We start from the raw sequence: 17,283 nt of genomic DNA, 5'->3' as shown, positions 1-17,283 counted from the left end.
TGTTAACCAATGTCATAAAACAGCATGTGTGTTACTGTTACATGAGAAACTATCTGTTCTGTAAGCCTTCACCTGAAGTACAATAAAATATTAAAAAAATAAAATAAAATAAAAATGAATGAAACCTTTCCTCTGTGACCTGAGATATTGGTGTGAGGTCAAGCTTGTGAGTCTGATTGTCTCTTTTCTTAGAATCAGTTCTTTCCCAGAAGGCATTTTAGTCTTTCTTAAAATGGAAATGCAAAAAACAAATCAGTCAAATGGTGGCTAAACAGAACCTTAGTGAAGTTTAAATTTAATATGGAATTTCATTGATGCAGCTCAACTTATTCTTCTGATGGTCAAAAATATACTTGTTTTTTTTTTTTTTAATTTCACCAGATACTTAGGGGGAACTAGGTAAACAAAACAGTATTCTGTCCAACTTTAACACAGTGATTACATCATTGATGTATCAGAAGACCTAAGTTTCTATCTCAGGTTTTTCACTAAATAGCTGTGTTCCTCTTAGGCCACTTTAAACTACAAATTCTCAAGCATGCTCAGTCCTAGGCTGAATGCAACTTAGCCAATTGGAATCTCAGTTATACGAGTATGGTAAATGCATGCACACACACACACACACACACACACACTTTTTCCTGGTTTGCACATACTACTGGAAATGTTCATTCAATCCAAGAATAAAATCGATATATAATTCCCTTTGGTGTGCAGCTTGCCTTTTATTTTGTTTTTAAGGCCTTTTGTCAAAATGAAGTTACTAATATTAATATTAAAAAAAAGATACAGAAATCTTAAATGAGAGGATATGGCTTGTTTGAGACTGCTGGATTAATCAATTAAAATGTTAATAGTTGTCCTCAGTGTGAATTGCTGATATAAGTTTCATGAATAGAGACCCTCCATATATGTTCTGTTCACTTTTGTGTTCCTGCATCTGGCATAGTGTTCGGCAAATTGAAGATGTTGAATAAATATGATTTTCAGTGAAAGAGGAGGAGGAAATAGGGAAACAAAGCGTACTTAGTGTTGTATACTTGATCTCTAAGCAAAACATTCCATAAATTATTTTATGTCTAACTCACCATGCATATACCACTGCATTTTTATTTAAGATGTACTGACATCATGGTCGCTATGAGTTGAAATCGGCTCAATGACAAAGGGTTTTAAGGGACATCATGACCAGTAAGATATGAACAGTAAATAATCCAAGACATATGAATGGTAAAGGACATTTGTTAGATTTTTGGTTTAATTTGTTTGTCTTTGTTGCTTTCCACCCTTTTTCCCTCCCTATAGCATCACAATTTCCTAGTCCCCATTGGGTATGGTCTTAGTGGGCAGGTAATTTCAGATCCCTGTCTCCAACTCCAGAAGCCAGAAGGGTGGACAGATCCTACTTTTCTACCCTGTGACAAAGCCAGGGGGCAGGCAAGTGGGTGAAGCATGGACAATCAAATTCCCTCCCATAGGACTTTCAATTTGGAGAAGTGAAGCAAGGCTGGAAAGAATGCTTGGCAATTATTTATCACAGTGGTGGTGGCTGTATCAGAACCCAGCTGTTCCTGCTATGAGACCATTACCGCACTCCCAACTTCCTCTACCTCCAGGCTGCCTGGGCTTCTGTCCATTCTCACCATCAACACTCTGAGCCCATGAAGTCCTTCTGCTTAAATTAGCCAGATATAGTATCTGTTGCTTACCACCAAGAAAACCTAAAGGACACATGCTCACATGAACATCCTAAGAGCCAACCTGCATCTAGGAAGATGTTTCCAAGTGACATCTGTTGTAAGAGCACAGAAACAACTGAAATCTCCATCTCTCAGGAGAGAATGAGGTAAAGGAGGTCTGGATCCCTCAATATCTTCAAATCATTTTTTTATGAATAAACATAGATATACTTGTTCAGATAATAACACATAAAATTGATTACATTCATTTTCTTCCCACTTATCAGCCTTGAAATACCCTCAGTGAAAATTAGGGACTACAAGAAAAACAATTGCCCAAGGGCAATTAATAACTCACCATTATATTAACCATTTTACTATCCACTTCTATAATTATGGAGCCTTGGTGGTGCAGTGGTTAAGATCTGAGGCTGCTAACCAAAAGGTCAGCTGTTCAAATCTACTAGCCGCTCCTTGGAAACCCTATGGGGCAGTTCTACTCTGTCCTACAGGGTCACTATGAGTTAGAATCGAGTCTATAGTAACAGGTCTCATTTTTTGGGTTTTTTGTATAATTATTTTTTATTTCTTTCAACTTAAAGCCTTTTCCAGGGTTCTGTCTCACATCTGTTCCAAGTTGTGTTCTACTGCCAGCACAAAGTCAAGCATTTGCTAACTTTTTAGTGCCACCGTGCTATACACTTAGAATGTTAAAGATGCGCTTTCTACCCACCCCACACTCAGGCCCTGGTTAGGTTTAGAGCCTAAGCCATCATCTTTCTCTTTGTAATTCTAAGCATCTGTAGATTCTCTACCCCTCTCCCTTTTCCAGTACATAATTCTGAATTTCCCTTTCTCATAAGGTAACTCATCATCAGGCCAGCACATACCTGGCAGTGAGCAAAGAAGATTGGCTAGGATACTGAGATCAGCAAAACAATACCCACACCTAAAGCACAGGTTTGAACAACACGGGGCAGAGGTCACGTGGCTAAAAAGAATCAAATATATGTAAGTTCCTCTGGGAATTTGCAAAATAGCATGTTCAATGTTTTTACTAATTGTCTTCCTACAAATAAAAGGCTATCGGAATCCAAAGACTTGGATGAATCAGAGCCTGGAACACTTCATTAGAGCAGAGGGGGCAAAGGCTACAAGACATGACAACAGAAAGAAAAGATGGAGAGCTTTGTATCTTACTTCATTTTTCCATTCACATCTTGCAAAAATGACCAATGTCAAATTACAGTCAGTTCTCTAGCATGCTGTCATTTCCCCTGGAGAAACTTTCAACTAATAAGCAGATGACACAAGCTTGCTTGCTGAAAGTGAAGAAGACTTGAAGCACTTATTGATGAAGATCAAAGACTACAGCCTTCAGTATGGATTACACCTCAACATAAAGAAAACAAAAATCTTCACAACTGGACCAATAAGCAACATCATGATAAATGGAGAAAAGATTGAAGTTGTCGAGGATTTCATTTTACTGGGATCCACAATCAACACCCATGGAAGCAGCAGTCAAGAAATCAAAGGACACATTGCACTGGGCAAATCTGCTGCAGAAGACCTCTTTAAAGTGTTAAAAAGCAAAGATGTCACTTTGAGGACTAAGGTGCGCCTGACCCAAGCCATGGTATTTTCTATCGCCTCAAATGCATGTGAAAGCGGGACAATGAATAAGGAAGGCAAAAGAAGAATGGATGCCTTTGAATTATGGTGTTGGCAAAGAATATTGAATATACCATGGACTGCCAGAAGAATGAAGAAATCTGTCTTGGAAGAAGTACAGCCAGAATGCTCCTTAGAAGCAAAGATGGCAAGACTTCATCTCATATGTTTGAATATGTTACTAGGAAGGACCAGTCCCTGGAGAAGGACATCATGCTCAGTAAAGTAGAGGGTCAATGAAAATGAAAAACCTTCAACAAGATGGATTGACACAGTGAATGCAACAATGGGCTCAAGCATAACAACAATTGTGAAGATGGTGCAGGATCTGGCAGTATTTCGCTCGGTTGTACATGAGGTCGCTATGAGTCAGAACCAACTGGACAGCACCTAACAACAACAATAACAAGGACGCTTTAACACTGGAGTATACCGGTCGGATTTGGGGGGTACACTAAGGCCTTCCAAGTGATCTTAAAATCATACCACTCAGTCATTGCCTATTTTGCCTATTCTCGAAGGTCAGTGTGTACTTACTTTGATTACTTTTCTACTATACTGAGACTTAAGACATCATAAATTTGAAATCTTTTTTATCCAAAGTTTGTTTTCAGAAAATCCCTCACCTAGACATTTCCCATATAATTTAAATTGCTATTTATACAATAGTTTTACATTTCCTTAAAATAATTTGAATAAATTAAGCAGTATGGGGATTCTGCTATTATTTACTAATACTTTTTTTGAAAAAAGGTATCTATAAGGTGGAAATGTATTGATATTTACTTTAAAATGATAATTTATCCTAATCATAATACTACCATGGAGAAAATATGTAGCTACTCTATTTTGCCTAAGTAATCACATTGGCAGATAACATCAATGTTCTTTTTTATTGTGTTAATGAGAAATATTGTGTTTTAGAATATCTAACAATTTCTAAGTTCATGTATTTCAAACATTCTTCCTTGTTCACAGACTATAAAATTGCACATCTTATTCGCAAGTGAATGTATTTTGGAGGGTTTTCCAAAGTGAGGTCATGGTGGATTTGTGTAAAGTTGGCTCAAATAAATTTACAAAACCTACTGGCCATTTTACAGAATAGAGATCGTAAAACTCCTACCTATATCAATGGCTGGCTGGGTTTGTCAGGATGATAAGTCATTCCTGGCCTTTTTGTGCAAAGCTCCTTCGCTTTGGTTCCTTCTACTCTGCTCTACTTTTGAGTTATAAAATCTTCTGTCTTCCCATTTTCCAGAACCAGGTCAACTAACTAACACTAGCAGCAATTGTTACCTTCCATGCTCATTCTCATCTCCCAGACGTAGGGACTAAACACACAGGTGTGGTTCTCAACCTTAGCTGTCCATCAAAATGCCCTGTAGACAACTGGGAAAAGATACCCAGCTCAGACCCACCCGCGGAGGTTCTGATTCCCCAAAGGCCCTTGGCTCCGCAGATGGATCTGATACACAGAAGGGTTGAGAACCGTTAGTAAAGGAACGTAAGATCCAATTCCAGAGACATATATTGTTCTTGTTGTTAGGCACCATCGAGCTGGTTCCGACTCATAGCAACCCTCTGTGTAACAGAACAAAACACTGCCTAGTCCTGCCCCATCCTCGCAATCATTGCTATGCTTGAACCCATTGCTGCAGCCACATTCTTAATCCATCTCATTGAGGGTCTTCCTTTTTTGCTGACCCTCTACTTTACCAAGCATGATGTCCTTCTCCAGGGACTGATCCCTCCTGATAACATGTCCAAAGTATGTGAGACATAGTCATATAAGAATGATAAATAAATATACATTTAATTAATCAATTATACTCTCCTTATAAGTGACTCATATATACAAACTCACATCAAAGAAGTCGACCTCTGGAGCAGATCTTTTTTAAAATCTTTGAGACGTTACTACTTCTTGGTACATAGAAGAACAAACTCAACCTATCTCCAGAGATAGTCTGTAAATAAAGATTTTATGTTTTATATAATAGAAGTGATTTTGTAAGTGACAGATACAATCAAGACAGTGTTGGAAGTGTTATATTGTGGGTCAATATTGGTTAAGCAATTGTGTGTTTGCCTGCCCATTTTAAGTTTTCCTTTTAAGTGAGTTATAAACAGCACTGTGGGAAGGAGGGGATCCTTTGAACACAGAATATTGTTAGTCTGAGACGTTACAGGAGCCCGTGGGTGGTATAAACAGTCAATGCACTCAACTGCTAACCAAAAGATTGAGGGTTCGAGTCTACCAAGAGACACCTCAGAAAAAAGACCTGGCAATCTACTTCCGAAAACTCAGGCATTGAAAACCCTGTGGTACACAGTTCTACTCTAACACACATGGAGTCATATTACCATGAACCAGAGTCTACTCAATGGCAACTGGTCAATAGAGAGTAATACACAATAAGCACTCATGATTGGCAGCTATTACTATTATTATTGATAGTACTGCATTCTGAAACTTGGCTACCAACTTACAGGAAAAGATGCACATACACACACGTGCACGTGTGCACACACACAAACAAGCAAAGAAAACAAGAGTCAAGCTAAATCCACTGAGTTGAAGATGCATGATATGCTGTAGAATGCAGAAACCTAGAGACTGGCAGATTATCCCCCTGAGACTTAGGAATCAAAAATCACAAAGTTCGTGCTCCACACACTGTGATAACCTATGGGGAGCTAGACTTCTTGTCTGTACAGGTGGACATCATGATGAGGCTGCTCAGTGGGACCAGCAGAGAATACATCTGTGCCAGCTCATGCTTCATTACTTCAGACAGTTCCCTCGCAAAAAGCTATCTGGTGATTAAATTCTTTCTTCTTGTTCAATGACGAAGATAAGAGCAAAGACAGCAAATTTTAATGACTTGTTTCTTTGTAGGTACAGAATAAACTTTCTTTCTCTCTCTGGATAAGAGGCGCCAACCATGTGCTATCGACCTGATGCCAAGTGCCTACGCCCCTGGCTGAGGTTGTTGGTATTGTTCATTGCTGCCGCGTTGGCCCCTGACTCACGGCGGCTCCACACACAACAGAATGAAACACTGCCCGGTCCTGTGCCACTCTCATGATCAGTTATGAATCAGACTGTTATGATCCATAGGGTTTTCATCAGCTGATTTTCAGAAGTAGATCCCCAGGCCTTTCTTCCTAGCCCGTCTTAGTCTGGAAGCGCTGCTGAAACCTGTTCAGCATCATAGCAACACGCAAGCCCCCACTGACAGACGGGTAATGGCTGCACGTGAGGTACATTGGCCAGGAATCAAACCTGGGTCTCCCACATGGAAGGTGAGAATTCTACCACTCAACCAACAAATACACTTAATTATTGGCAATATCTCTAATCAGAAAATGAAAGGAACTATGGCTTATGAAGAATTTCTGCAGAGATGTTACTAACATGCTCTGTGTGCTTACTCTTTAGCTCTTGGTGCACATGTTTAAACCTATAGAGAAGTGATGTCCTCCTTGAAAAGAATGGATTATCAGAGTTTGAGGCCAAAAGTGGGGTGCCAGCATATTTTACAAATACACCGGCAGAATGGCGTTCTATAAATGGCAGTAACAACATTGTACCCTCTCTGCACAGAGTGCTACACTGCATCTCAGCACCCTGAGATGGGGTGGATCACTGCTCAACTGTCTTCGCAGAGAGAGTGTGGCCTGCATACCAAGGGCAGAGCAGATCCGGAGCTGTGCCCCTCACTCCACATGCAGACGCTCCGCAGGAAGCCTGCGCAGACACGCCAGAGTGGAATGTCTGAGGCCAGCTCTGGGATGCCCAGGTTAGCTCAGGAGCATAGCGACTGTCACTGAGTGTGAAGATAATCAAGACTGAAGTCACACCTTTTGGTTCAGCAGAGGCGAGCAGACTGAGTTTTCGTTGGTGAGCTGCAAGGGTGCGATCTGCCATGTCATGTCTGATAACTTTCTTTTCTGAAGTCTGATATGCTGAGAGATCCGGGCTGCTCATGTTAAAAGCTGGATTTCTAATGCCTTCTGCAATGTCTCTGTCTTCTTTAGCTAAAGTAAAACAAGGAGGTCAGAAGATCATACGATAGCAAAAATATATTCCAGTGAAAGCAGAAAATTCCTTCTAGTAATTCTTGTGCTGAAAGACTCAAGTGTATTGTCCTCAAATGTCACCAAAACAGAATTAAGTTAAAATTAACTCTTAAAAAAAAAAAGAATAAATGATTAAAATAATTACAAATTGCACCCTGACAAGCAAGAGCAAAATTTCGCCCACAGCCATTTGTCTGTAATTAGTTAATTAATCCTTACACAAATTATGAGCAATAACTCATCAACCAAGGCTCACCCATCAGAAATTCAGCCGACTTGGATTTCTTCTGCTTAGTTTGCTTCAGAGCCTTCTGCCGGAACTTCTGGAGGGAAATTGTTAAGTGAATAAATTAGCTAAAGAATGAAGTTCATCATTTACGATCCACAACTAACACAGTATTTTAAATATGGAGTGGCATTGAAATGTCATTTAATTTACATCTCTCCTAAAAGGGTCAAACACTAATTGAACAACAGAAGTGGAAGAATTAAATAAAATAGGATAAGAAAAGTTAAGACAAATGCCAAAAGAAGGTCATGTTAAAATACTTGGTTTTTATCAATTTTAATTAATGCAAAGAGCCCTCAACAAATTAAGGACGCTGGAAAACTTGTACCGAGAAACTTGCATTGCACAACTGGTATTCATTTGGTCTGTGCTACAATGCCATTTCATCTTGGTAGAATAGAATTATCTTGTAGAAAACTTGTATGTGCTATATATCTGTTCATGCTTGTATCCACATTCATTTTAAGTTGCTAGATTCCAGTATGTGAACTGATTATTTATTTAAATCTACTAAGGGATAAATATGGTTCCTTTGTTCTTAAATTTCAGTAAAAAGCAAAAGATAACGTGAAGTACCAAGAGTTTCATTCTCTTAGGGGAGCTACAAAGATTTTATAAGATTCCACATCACTGAGCACCAGAACTCATTACGTGACTGCAAAAACCATTAATATTAGAACACATAATATATGGTCAAAGATGAAAATGAATAGCCAGAAATATTATTAGAGTTCTCAGACCATTACCAGTTCCAAATGAATCCTTGGTAACTGTCAAACTGAATTTAAAAAAAAAAATCTATGATAGAGACACCCAAATTCTGATAAAATTATAAAATTTATGTTAACAATAAGCATAAAAATAAGAGAGATGAAGAATGTAGAAATCAGCATATCATGGTTACGTGTAAAAGATAGTTCAATATTAACAATTCAATTAATGAAGTTTTTGATGCCTATATTCAAAATAACGAAATGCACTGTCCAGTTTTAAAGCCCTACATCATGGCTTTTGATAGGATTATTGAAGCTCCTAATAGCCTCTTTTTAAGATAAAATGTTAATGAATAAATAAACGTAACTTCTTGCAAAGCATCTTTTATTATTCTTAGAGTATCATCAAGCAAAGGCATGTTGAGGATTGGATTGACGAATATGCCATTCAGCCAACCAAAATACAGAGCCTATTTTTCTGATAATCTCTCCTTGAAAACACAAAGTAAATATTCGGTGTATAATAGGTGATGAAGTTATTTTATGTCACTGTACGCAAAATTGAGAAAAAATATATGCTCAAAGATCTTTGAATTTTTCTAGCAAGGTGAGGAGAGGAGATTTATATGGGTAAGACTTAAAAAAAAAACTAATATTTTGAGATTTTCTTCTAAAGAAAATGCATGATCTTATTTAGAGAAAAAGTTAATATTTTTTCTTTAGTTAAGGAATTCTAAATTCTAATATTTCATTTTAGAGTCATAGCTAAAGTAGAATAGTGTACTTTGCATAATAGCACTATTTAAAAGATATAATTAACATCTAGAAAATTATCTCATAATCTGATACTGACCTTAAAATTTGCAAAGATGTGTAGTGTTATACCCATGCATGAAAATGTATGCTATAAACAGCAATAGGAAATAAATGACATGTGTTTACATATTGTCTTGATTTTTAATGTAAAAATATTAGACCTTCTTCATTAAAAATTTCATAAACTTTTAAAAGCCAGTAGTTCACAACTGCACTACATATTTTATTAAAAAAGGAGTTGAAGTGTGATTGTTTTTTCACAGCCTTCATCCAAGGCAACAGCAGATATTAGTTTTCTTGACATGATTCAGTAATTTTGGCACTTTGCTCTCTTCAGCTTGAGTTAAACATGCTTTCAAATAGATGGAAGTGGCCTATTAATAGATCCCATTTCCTTACTAAGGACTTCAAACGAAATTACAGACTTGCGCCCTGTTGTAAAGGTCTCAAAGATATTTTCCCAAGTTCACGTATTTAAAAAGAAAGCAAAGCCTGACTGTACACACCAGAGAAAAATTCTTTGAGGAGGTTTCCAAAGGATGGTTTGTATTTTGTGACCTCTTTACCGCTAACACATGTTCAGGAGGAAATTGGGAGTGATTTCCTACTTGTCTGTTTTGCCAATTTCTTCACTCTTTCTTCTTTATACATGGGCACCTTGAAGCGCTGTAAACGGCGTTTTCTTCCACTCCCTTCTCAATTTAGAGTCTCTCCTTCCTGAGAGATTCTGTCTCTTTAGCTCAGTGAAATAACCCTTCATTCATATTTTATATCACTGCCTTCCCTCATTGTCCCTTGCTACATCTGTGTATTTATGTATGTGTTATTATTTTTCATAAGTTCACATTAACTTATTAAATACCTAGATTGTACTTCAAACATTAAAGTAAGGGAAAAAAAATTTAGTCGCTAGTATCTTCCTGCTTCTCACTGATACCTGTTTAGTTTTGAGGATAAGCAAAATATTTAGGAATCTTAAGTAAAGCTACTATGGATACATTCCTGGTCTTTTTTTCCTTCCTGTTTCTATTTAGTTGCTATCATGTAACTCCAAATCAGATCAAAGCAAGTAGTTTCTGATAACACGTTTCTTTTATATGAGGGCTTAAAAGCAAATAAACAAACTTGTTGTTGTCCAGTCAATTCCGACTGATGGTGGCCCCACGCGTTGCAGAGTAGAACTGCTCCATAGGGTTTTCTTGCTTCTCATGGAAGCAGATAACCAGGACTTTCTTCCCCACAGCCACTGGGTGAGTTTGAACCACCAACCTTTATACTAGTAGTCAGTCACAAACCATTCATGCCACTTAAACAATAATAAATCAGCTCATTATATTTTGGAAAGGTTATCCTAGTAAATATGTTACATTAAAAAAAAATAAAACCCAAACCAAACCCACTATAGTTGAGTCAATTCCAATTCACAGTGACCCTATAGAAAACAAGTAATGATTTATGATTTGAGCAGAGAATAAAACAAAAATGCATGAAAATGTTAGGACTGACAGTGTTTTCGATGACATTTTCCTTTTCATTAAAAGGCAACAAATGTCTTTTGATGCTGGCACCCTCTACTTGGAAGGAAGTCTTCGATAGAGTAGCAAACACGATAAACAACACCACACTCATTTATAGCAAGTGACAACCACAGCCCAGGAAGTATTTAAGAGAATGTGATTGTTGTCAAAGGCATGGGGGCCAGCCGTGCTGTGCGCCGCTTTGGTTGCTCTCGAAACCATGGCTGAGGGGCTCAGCCAGCTCCTCCAAGGCTGGTGGGCACAGACCAGCAAGGAAGTGAGCTCTGCATACTGTACGGATCATCGCTCAGTTCTGGGCAGTCAGATCGCATCTGGACTCAACCCATTGTGCTTCATGAAACCGTCAGCACTCATTTATGTCTAGCTGTTTTCTCCTGTCCGGCTATAAACAAGGCTGACTCGGAGCTGTCACCCTACCCCTTGTCTGCACGGGAAGACCCCACAGTCAGACCTAGTCAGCGGCCTCAGAGTTCAAGTTAAACTTCCTTCTTCCAGACAGCAGCCCCTGTGTAAACTGGGACGTCACAAAGACAAGCAACGTTGGCATGCCAGAGTTAAAATCCCTGCTCTGAAACGCATACCTTAGATTCCTACACAGACTGGCGTGGCATGTCTCTTCTGTGAAATTAAATTAGGTGTTTCTAATATGAATTGTTTTTTTTCAGCATACTAGCTCAGCAGATTGGTCTTGTTGGGGGAGCGGGGGTGATGGTGGTGGTTTTTGTTATTTTAGTGCTCTGAGGCTTGGCTAGAATCAGCCAAAAAAAGAAAAAAAGACGGGGCTAGAAATACTGGCAATCTGGCCAGACTCCAAGAACCTAACCATGCTTGAATGCTTGGAGTGTAATGATGGTAAACAGGAACAGGTATGCTGGCTTCTGTTCTCATCCACTTCGGCCATAGCGTCGCCTTTACAATAAAGCAGAAATTCATTCAGAAGGAATTTCATCCCCACGATGAAAGGTAGGGGGTGTTATTGAAGCCGTTTTCCTTGGCAAGTAGCATAAAGGTAATATTTAGCATTCACTACATTTAATTCTCCTGGCCAGCTGGTGTGTCCCTGTTAAAACTTTCATTTATGCAGCTCGAGCTGGAACCTTTTTTGTTCTCTCAGTCTATTACTTCGTGGATTTAAGGGATAACAGCCAAAGTGAAACAGCTTGCAGTTTGCACCTGTCTGCTTTAAGCATTCCATGTTAGATTCGGCAGAGGGCAAACTCTTTGCTGCTAATGAGGATAAGACTGGAGAGGGCTGAATGCAGTTTTGTTGGGGGGCTTCTTGAATATTTTAGTGGGTTTTATTTTTCTTTTATAAATGATCTGATAGAAATCTATTTTTGTGTTTTAGAGTCCCTGGAATAACAGAATAAAATCCAAAAATGTGTATAGTTAAAACTGTGTAATCTTTGAAGATTTTTTTAATGTCATTTAACTAAGAATTGAATTAATATTCAGCCTGAGTTGCCTGAGATGAGAAAGAAAATCTTAAAATCGTTTCCAAGGTGTTGTAAGCATACAGTACTTATAAAGACACCTAAACTTTATAAAATTGCTCATGAAAGAAAGGAGATAAGATTTTTTAATATATGTTTGAGAAACAGGACTAGTTTTGGAAATAATGTCAAGTGCGGGAAAATAGACCAAAGTTCTCTGCCTATATCACCCTTGCAAATGTAATTAACTGAATCCAGAATAAAAATTCAAGCTTATGCCTTCAAAATCCTAAAATAGATAGATATAGATGCATCTGTGTAACTCATCATCATGAGAATCACGGAATGAATAATTCTGCGCAATTGCAAAAATCTTGACACATAGGATTTTCTCCAACCTTTTCTATAAGTATACTGTACCCCCTTTGCTTTGATTCTTCTGACGAAATATATCAGTGTACTATTATCCGTTTTTTAAGAATTTCATTGGGCTTATTAATATGAAATAGTTTTGATTATGGCTTAAACAGCTTATAAAATTTCCCCTAACTTTATCAATTAAAAAAAATCATTTAACAGCAAGATTTCTATAAATTGGCAAAATATGCCTGAAGATGATCTAAAATTTAGTAAACAAATATGTAGATATGTATATCTATGTATCTATCCACAAATACAATACTGGTCATTTGATTAACTATATATACATAATGTGTATATAATATATATTAAAATTATATAAGATACACCTTATATTACATTATATTGCAGTTTTATAGTGTATTACGTTATATAATACATGTGTGAATATATATATGTAGTCTATTAATCAAACCACCCCTACTACATTTGTGGCTTCCAAAAATTTTCTACCCTGGCAATTCCTGTTGAAATAATAACTGATACGGGAACGGGCTAGATGAAGTTGAGCTGGTCACAAGCATGGTGTCGCTAGTAATTGATATAGTTGGATCTGGCTCTTGGCCCACATCTTGCCTGACAGAGAACGTCCCAGCATGTCAGGGATACCCCTTTCAGCACAGCTTTAGGAGTCCTGCCAGTCTTTGCCGAGTCTGGCAGGTCAAAGGGCTGAGCCATGTGTAATTCAGAACAGAGGAGGTCCCACGGTCACTCCATAAAAACAATTACACTACTTATTTCACTCTAGCCCTTGCCTAAAACTCACAAGCCTCACAGTTTCATTGCAGTCAATCTAATTCTGCCCCTGGGCGATAAGCCACATGAAAATATGTGCTGCTGTGTTTATAAATCTAATCAAAAATAGAAACAGTGGACAGGCACAATGAGGTCCTACTTTGGACCATGGGAATCTTCCAAAATTCTGAAGGCTCTTTTGTTTAACTTTAGTAGTCTCTCTCTTGCTGTTGTGGTGTCTGCTACACTAGTTAATCATGCTCTTTAAGTGTGAGAGCTACAAAAAAGGCTAAATTTCTACTCTCTTCAATACTTCCCATCCATGAATAATATTATGAAAAATAAAGCTTAAAAGGTTGCTTTTAAAGAACCAAAAAGGTGGCATATCAATCTTACTTCTCTATCCATGTTCTCTGCTCCTTGCCCTTGGCAACGCACAGGTCTAAATCAAGTTCCTCTAAAAAAGAAAAATAATATTTGAAAACTAGAATAAAATTGGCCCAACCATAGCTTTTTTAAGCACTTTGGAGTTGGAGAGCTAAGATGCTACATAATGGTCCTGAAAAATCTAAGTAAAAAGTCAACAGATTTGATCTGGTGTCTTGTTTTTATTACTGTTGTTCTTGTTTGATTAGCCAAACTCCTAATAAACTAAGAGTCAGTGAATATTCACAAAATGTTTTGCAAAGGTAACTTCTAGGAAAAATTCAGACTTGATTTGTTGTTTTTGTTGTTAGTTGCCAACGAGTCGATTTTGACGTATAGCCTCCCTATAGGACAGAGCAGAACTGCCCCATAGGGTTTCCTAGGCTTTACAAGAGCAGATTGCCAGGTTTTTTCTTCTACAGAGTAGCTGGTGGGTTCGAACTGACAACCTTTCAGTTAGCAGTTGAGTGCTTAACCCTTGTGCCACTGGTGCCCCTTAGAGTTGATTTAGATAGCCTAAATTTCCCGTTTTATGCACAAGGAGCTAAATCAGACTGCATTGAAGTTATGATGAAAACTTGCTGTAGCATGCTTCAGGTAGCTGTACTATATTTATCTTCAAAAAAAATTGTGATCCAGTTCTGCAACTATCATAAAAATATAGTATCTTATAAAGTCAGTGATAAGTATGTGTACTTAGAGGCCAAGCAGAGTAAACCCTGAGAACATTATCTAGCAAAGATATGGAATACGAACATTTTAATGAAAGCAAATTTGTTTTTAACACTCTGCAGAGTCGTGCAATAAATTATTAAGTTCAATCTGAAAACTATTCCATCTGATATTATTTTGATCATTAAAATCACTACACTATAGGAGGTGGTCCACGATGGCACAGTAGTCAGATGTCTCATAACATGTCTCTTACAACAAAGACTCGAGAAAATAAGTGAATCAGATATAGATGACAACTTTGTGACCCTGGGCATCAAAGGCGAGGCTGAAGACTCAGACTTTGTGTCAAGTGGGAGGAGAGACTGTATAAAAACAGTGGTTGAAAATGGGGAATTTTGTATCACCAGCTCCCTGCCTGCCAAGCCTGCACAGCGCGGCGTATTGAGACAAAGCAAGCAGTGTTCCCAGCCAAAGTCTCCATCCACATCCAGAGCCAGGCAAGGGTGCTCCCTCCTCCCACACAAGTTAAGTGCCCTCACCTCACCAACCACACTTCCTCCCCCACCCTCGTGCCAGAGGACCACAGACCTGCAGGGCCCTCCAACATCCCTCATCCAATCACAGTCTGGCAGCACCAACCACCATCCTGCTCCCTGACCTGGGGACCCACTTGCACCAGGGATCCTTGGATCCACTTCACCTAGCCACCCATGCCAGGGGCCTGTGGAGCAGCAGCATTTCGACTTCTGCCCACCCTATCACACAGAGGGCCTGTGATCTGGCACCACCTGCTTCTCTGCCTAGACACCCACACCAAGAGCCAATATCCCTCATGAATATAGATGCAAAAATTCTCAACAAATTTCTAGCCAATGTAATTCAACAGTATATCAAATAATAATAATAACAACACATCATGATTAAGTCGGATTCATACCAGGTATGCAATGAGGGCTCAACATTAGAAAATCAATCAATGTAAGCCACCACATAAATAGAATAAAAGAAAAGAATCACATGATCATATCAATCGATGCAGAAAAGGCATATAATAAAGTCCAACACCCGTTCCTGATAAAAACTCTCAGCAAAATAGGAATAGAAGAGAAATTCCCCAGTGTAGTAAAGGGCATTTGTACAAAACCAACAGCCAGCATTATTCTGAACAGAGACAGATTGAAAGCATTCCCCTTGAGGAGAGGAACAAGACAAGGATGCCCTTTATCACCACTCTTATTCAACATTGTACTAGAAGTCCTAGCTAGAGCAATAAGGCAAGAAAAGGAAATAAAGCGCATTCGAATTGGTAAGAAAGAAGTAAAACTACCCCTATTCACAGAGGATATTATCCTATACATAGAAAATCCCAAAGATTCCACAAAAAAGCTACTAGATTAATAGAAGGATTCTGCAAAGTAACAGGATATAAGATCAACATACAAAATCAGTTGGATACCTCTACACCAGCAAAGAGAACTTTGAAAAGGAAATTAGGAAAACAATACCATTTATAATAGTCACCAAAAAGATAAAAATACTTAGGAATAAATCTAACCAGGGAGGTAAAAGACCTATACAAAGGAAACTACAAAACATTATTGCAAGAAGTCAAAAGAGACCTAAATAAATAGAAAAACATACCGTGCTCATGGATAAGAAGATTCAACATTATGAAAACATCAACACTACCCAAAGTCATCTACAGGTATAATGCAATCTTAATCCAAATACCAGTAGCATTCTTTAATGAGATGGAAAAACTAATCACCAATTTTATATGGAAAGGAAAGAGACTCAGCATAAGTAAAGCACTTTTAAAGAAGGAGGACAATGTATGAGGCCTCACATTACCTGATCTCAGAACCTACTATACAGCCACTGTAGTCAAAACGGCCTGATCCTGGTACAACAACAGACACATAGATCAGTGGAACAGAGTTAGGAACCCAGATGTAAATCTATCCACCTATGGACAGCTGATTTCAGAAAAAGGGCCAAAGTCCATTAAATGGGGGATGAGATAGTTTCTGTAACAAATGGTGCCAGCAAAATTGGATGTTCATCTGTAAAAAAATGAAATAGGACCCATACCTCACACCATACAGAAAAACTAACTCAAAATGGATCAAAGATCTAAATATAAAACCTAAAACCATAACAATCATACAAGAAAAAATAGGGACAACACTAGGAGCTCTAATATATATCATAAATAGAATTCCAAATGTAACTAAAAATACACAAACAGCAGAAGATGTACTAGATAAATGGAATCTCCCAAAAATTAAACACTTATGCTCATCAAAAGACGTCTCCAACAGAGTAAGAAGAGGCTGACCTTTTGATTAGCAGCTGTAGTGCACCATAGTTCTTAACCACTGCACCACAAGGGCTCCAAAAAAAGAACAGAAAATTTTGTAGGTTTTTTTGAAAAAAATTTTGGCTATGACATATCTGACAAGGGTATAATCTCTAAAATTTATCAAAAGCTTCAACACCTCAACAACAAAAAGACAAACAATCAAATTTAAAAATGGGCAAAGAATATGAACAGACACTTCACCAAAGTAGACATTCGGTGGCTAACAAACACATGAAGAAATGTTAGCTATTATCAGCCATTAGAGAGATGCAAATCAAATTACGATGAGATACTATCTAAACCTGATAATAATGACACTAATCCAAAAAAAAAAATCACAAAATAACAAATGTTGACAAGGTTGTGGGGAGATTGAAACTCTTATACACTGCTGGTGGAAATGTAAAATGTTACAAACACTGTGGAAAACAATATGG

The 17,283-nt window shown here is 38.0% G+C and overlaps 1 protein-coding gene across 1 annotated transcript in view; it reads right to left on the bottom strand.

The window, feature by feature from the left end:
* Positions 1 to 7,768, bottom strand: part of LOC101341140 (uncharacterized) — a gene marked incomplete at its 5' end in the record, with an annotated part of 300,061 nt that extends 292,293 nt beyond the window's left edge. The window contains 2 exons of the mRNA XM_023725574.1: positions 7,221 to 7,397; positions 7,696 to 7,768. Of these exons, the coding sequence (XP_023581342.1) occupies positions 7,221 to 7,397; positions 7,696 to 7,768 (250 nt within the window). The remainder of the gene's footprint in view (positions 1 to 7,220; positions 7,398 to 7,695) is intronic.
* Between the last annotated feature and the right edge of the window lie 9,515 nt (positions 7,769 to 17,283).

This window comes from Trichechus manatus, unplaced genomic scaffold, assembly GCF_000243295.1.
Source record: "Trichechus manatus latirostris isolate Lorelei unplaced genomic scaffold, TriManLat1.0 scaffold00329, whole genome shotgun sequence".
NCBI lineage: Eukaryota > Metazoa > Chordata > Mammalia > Sirenia > Trichechidae > Trichechus > Trichechus manatus.
Note: the sequence above shows the minus strand (reverse complement) of the source record. Positions and strands in the feature narration are given on the sequence as shown.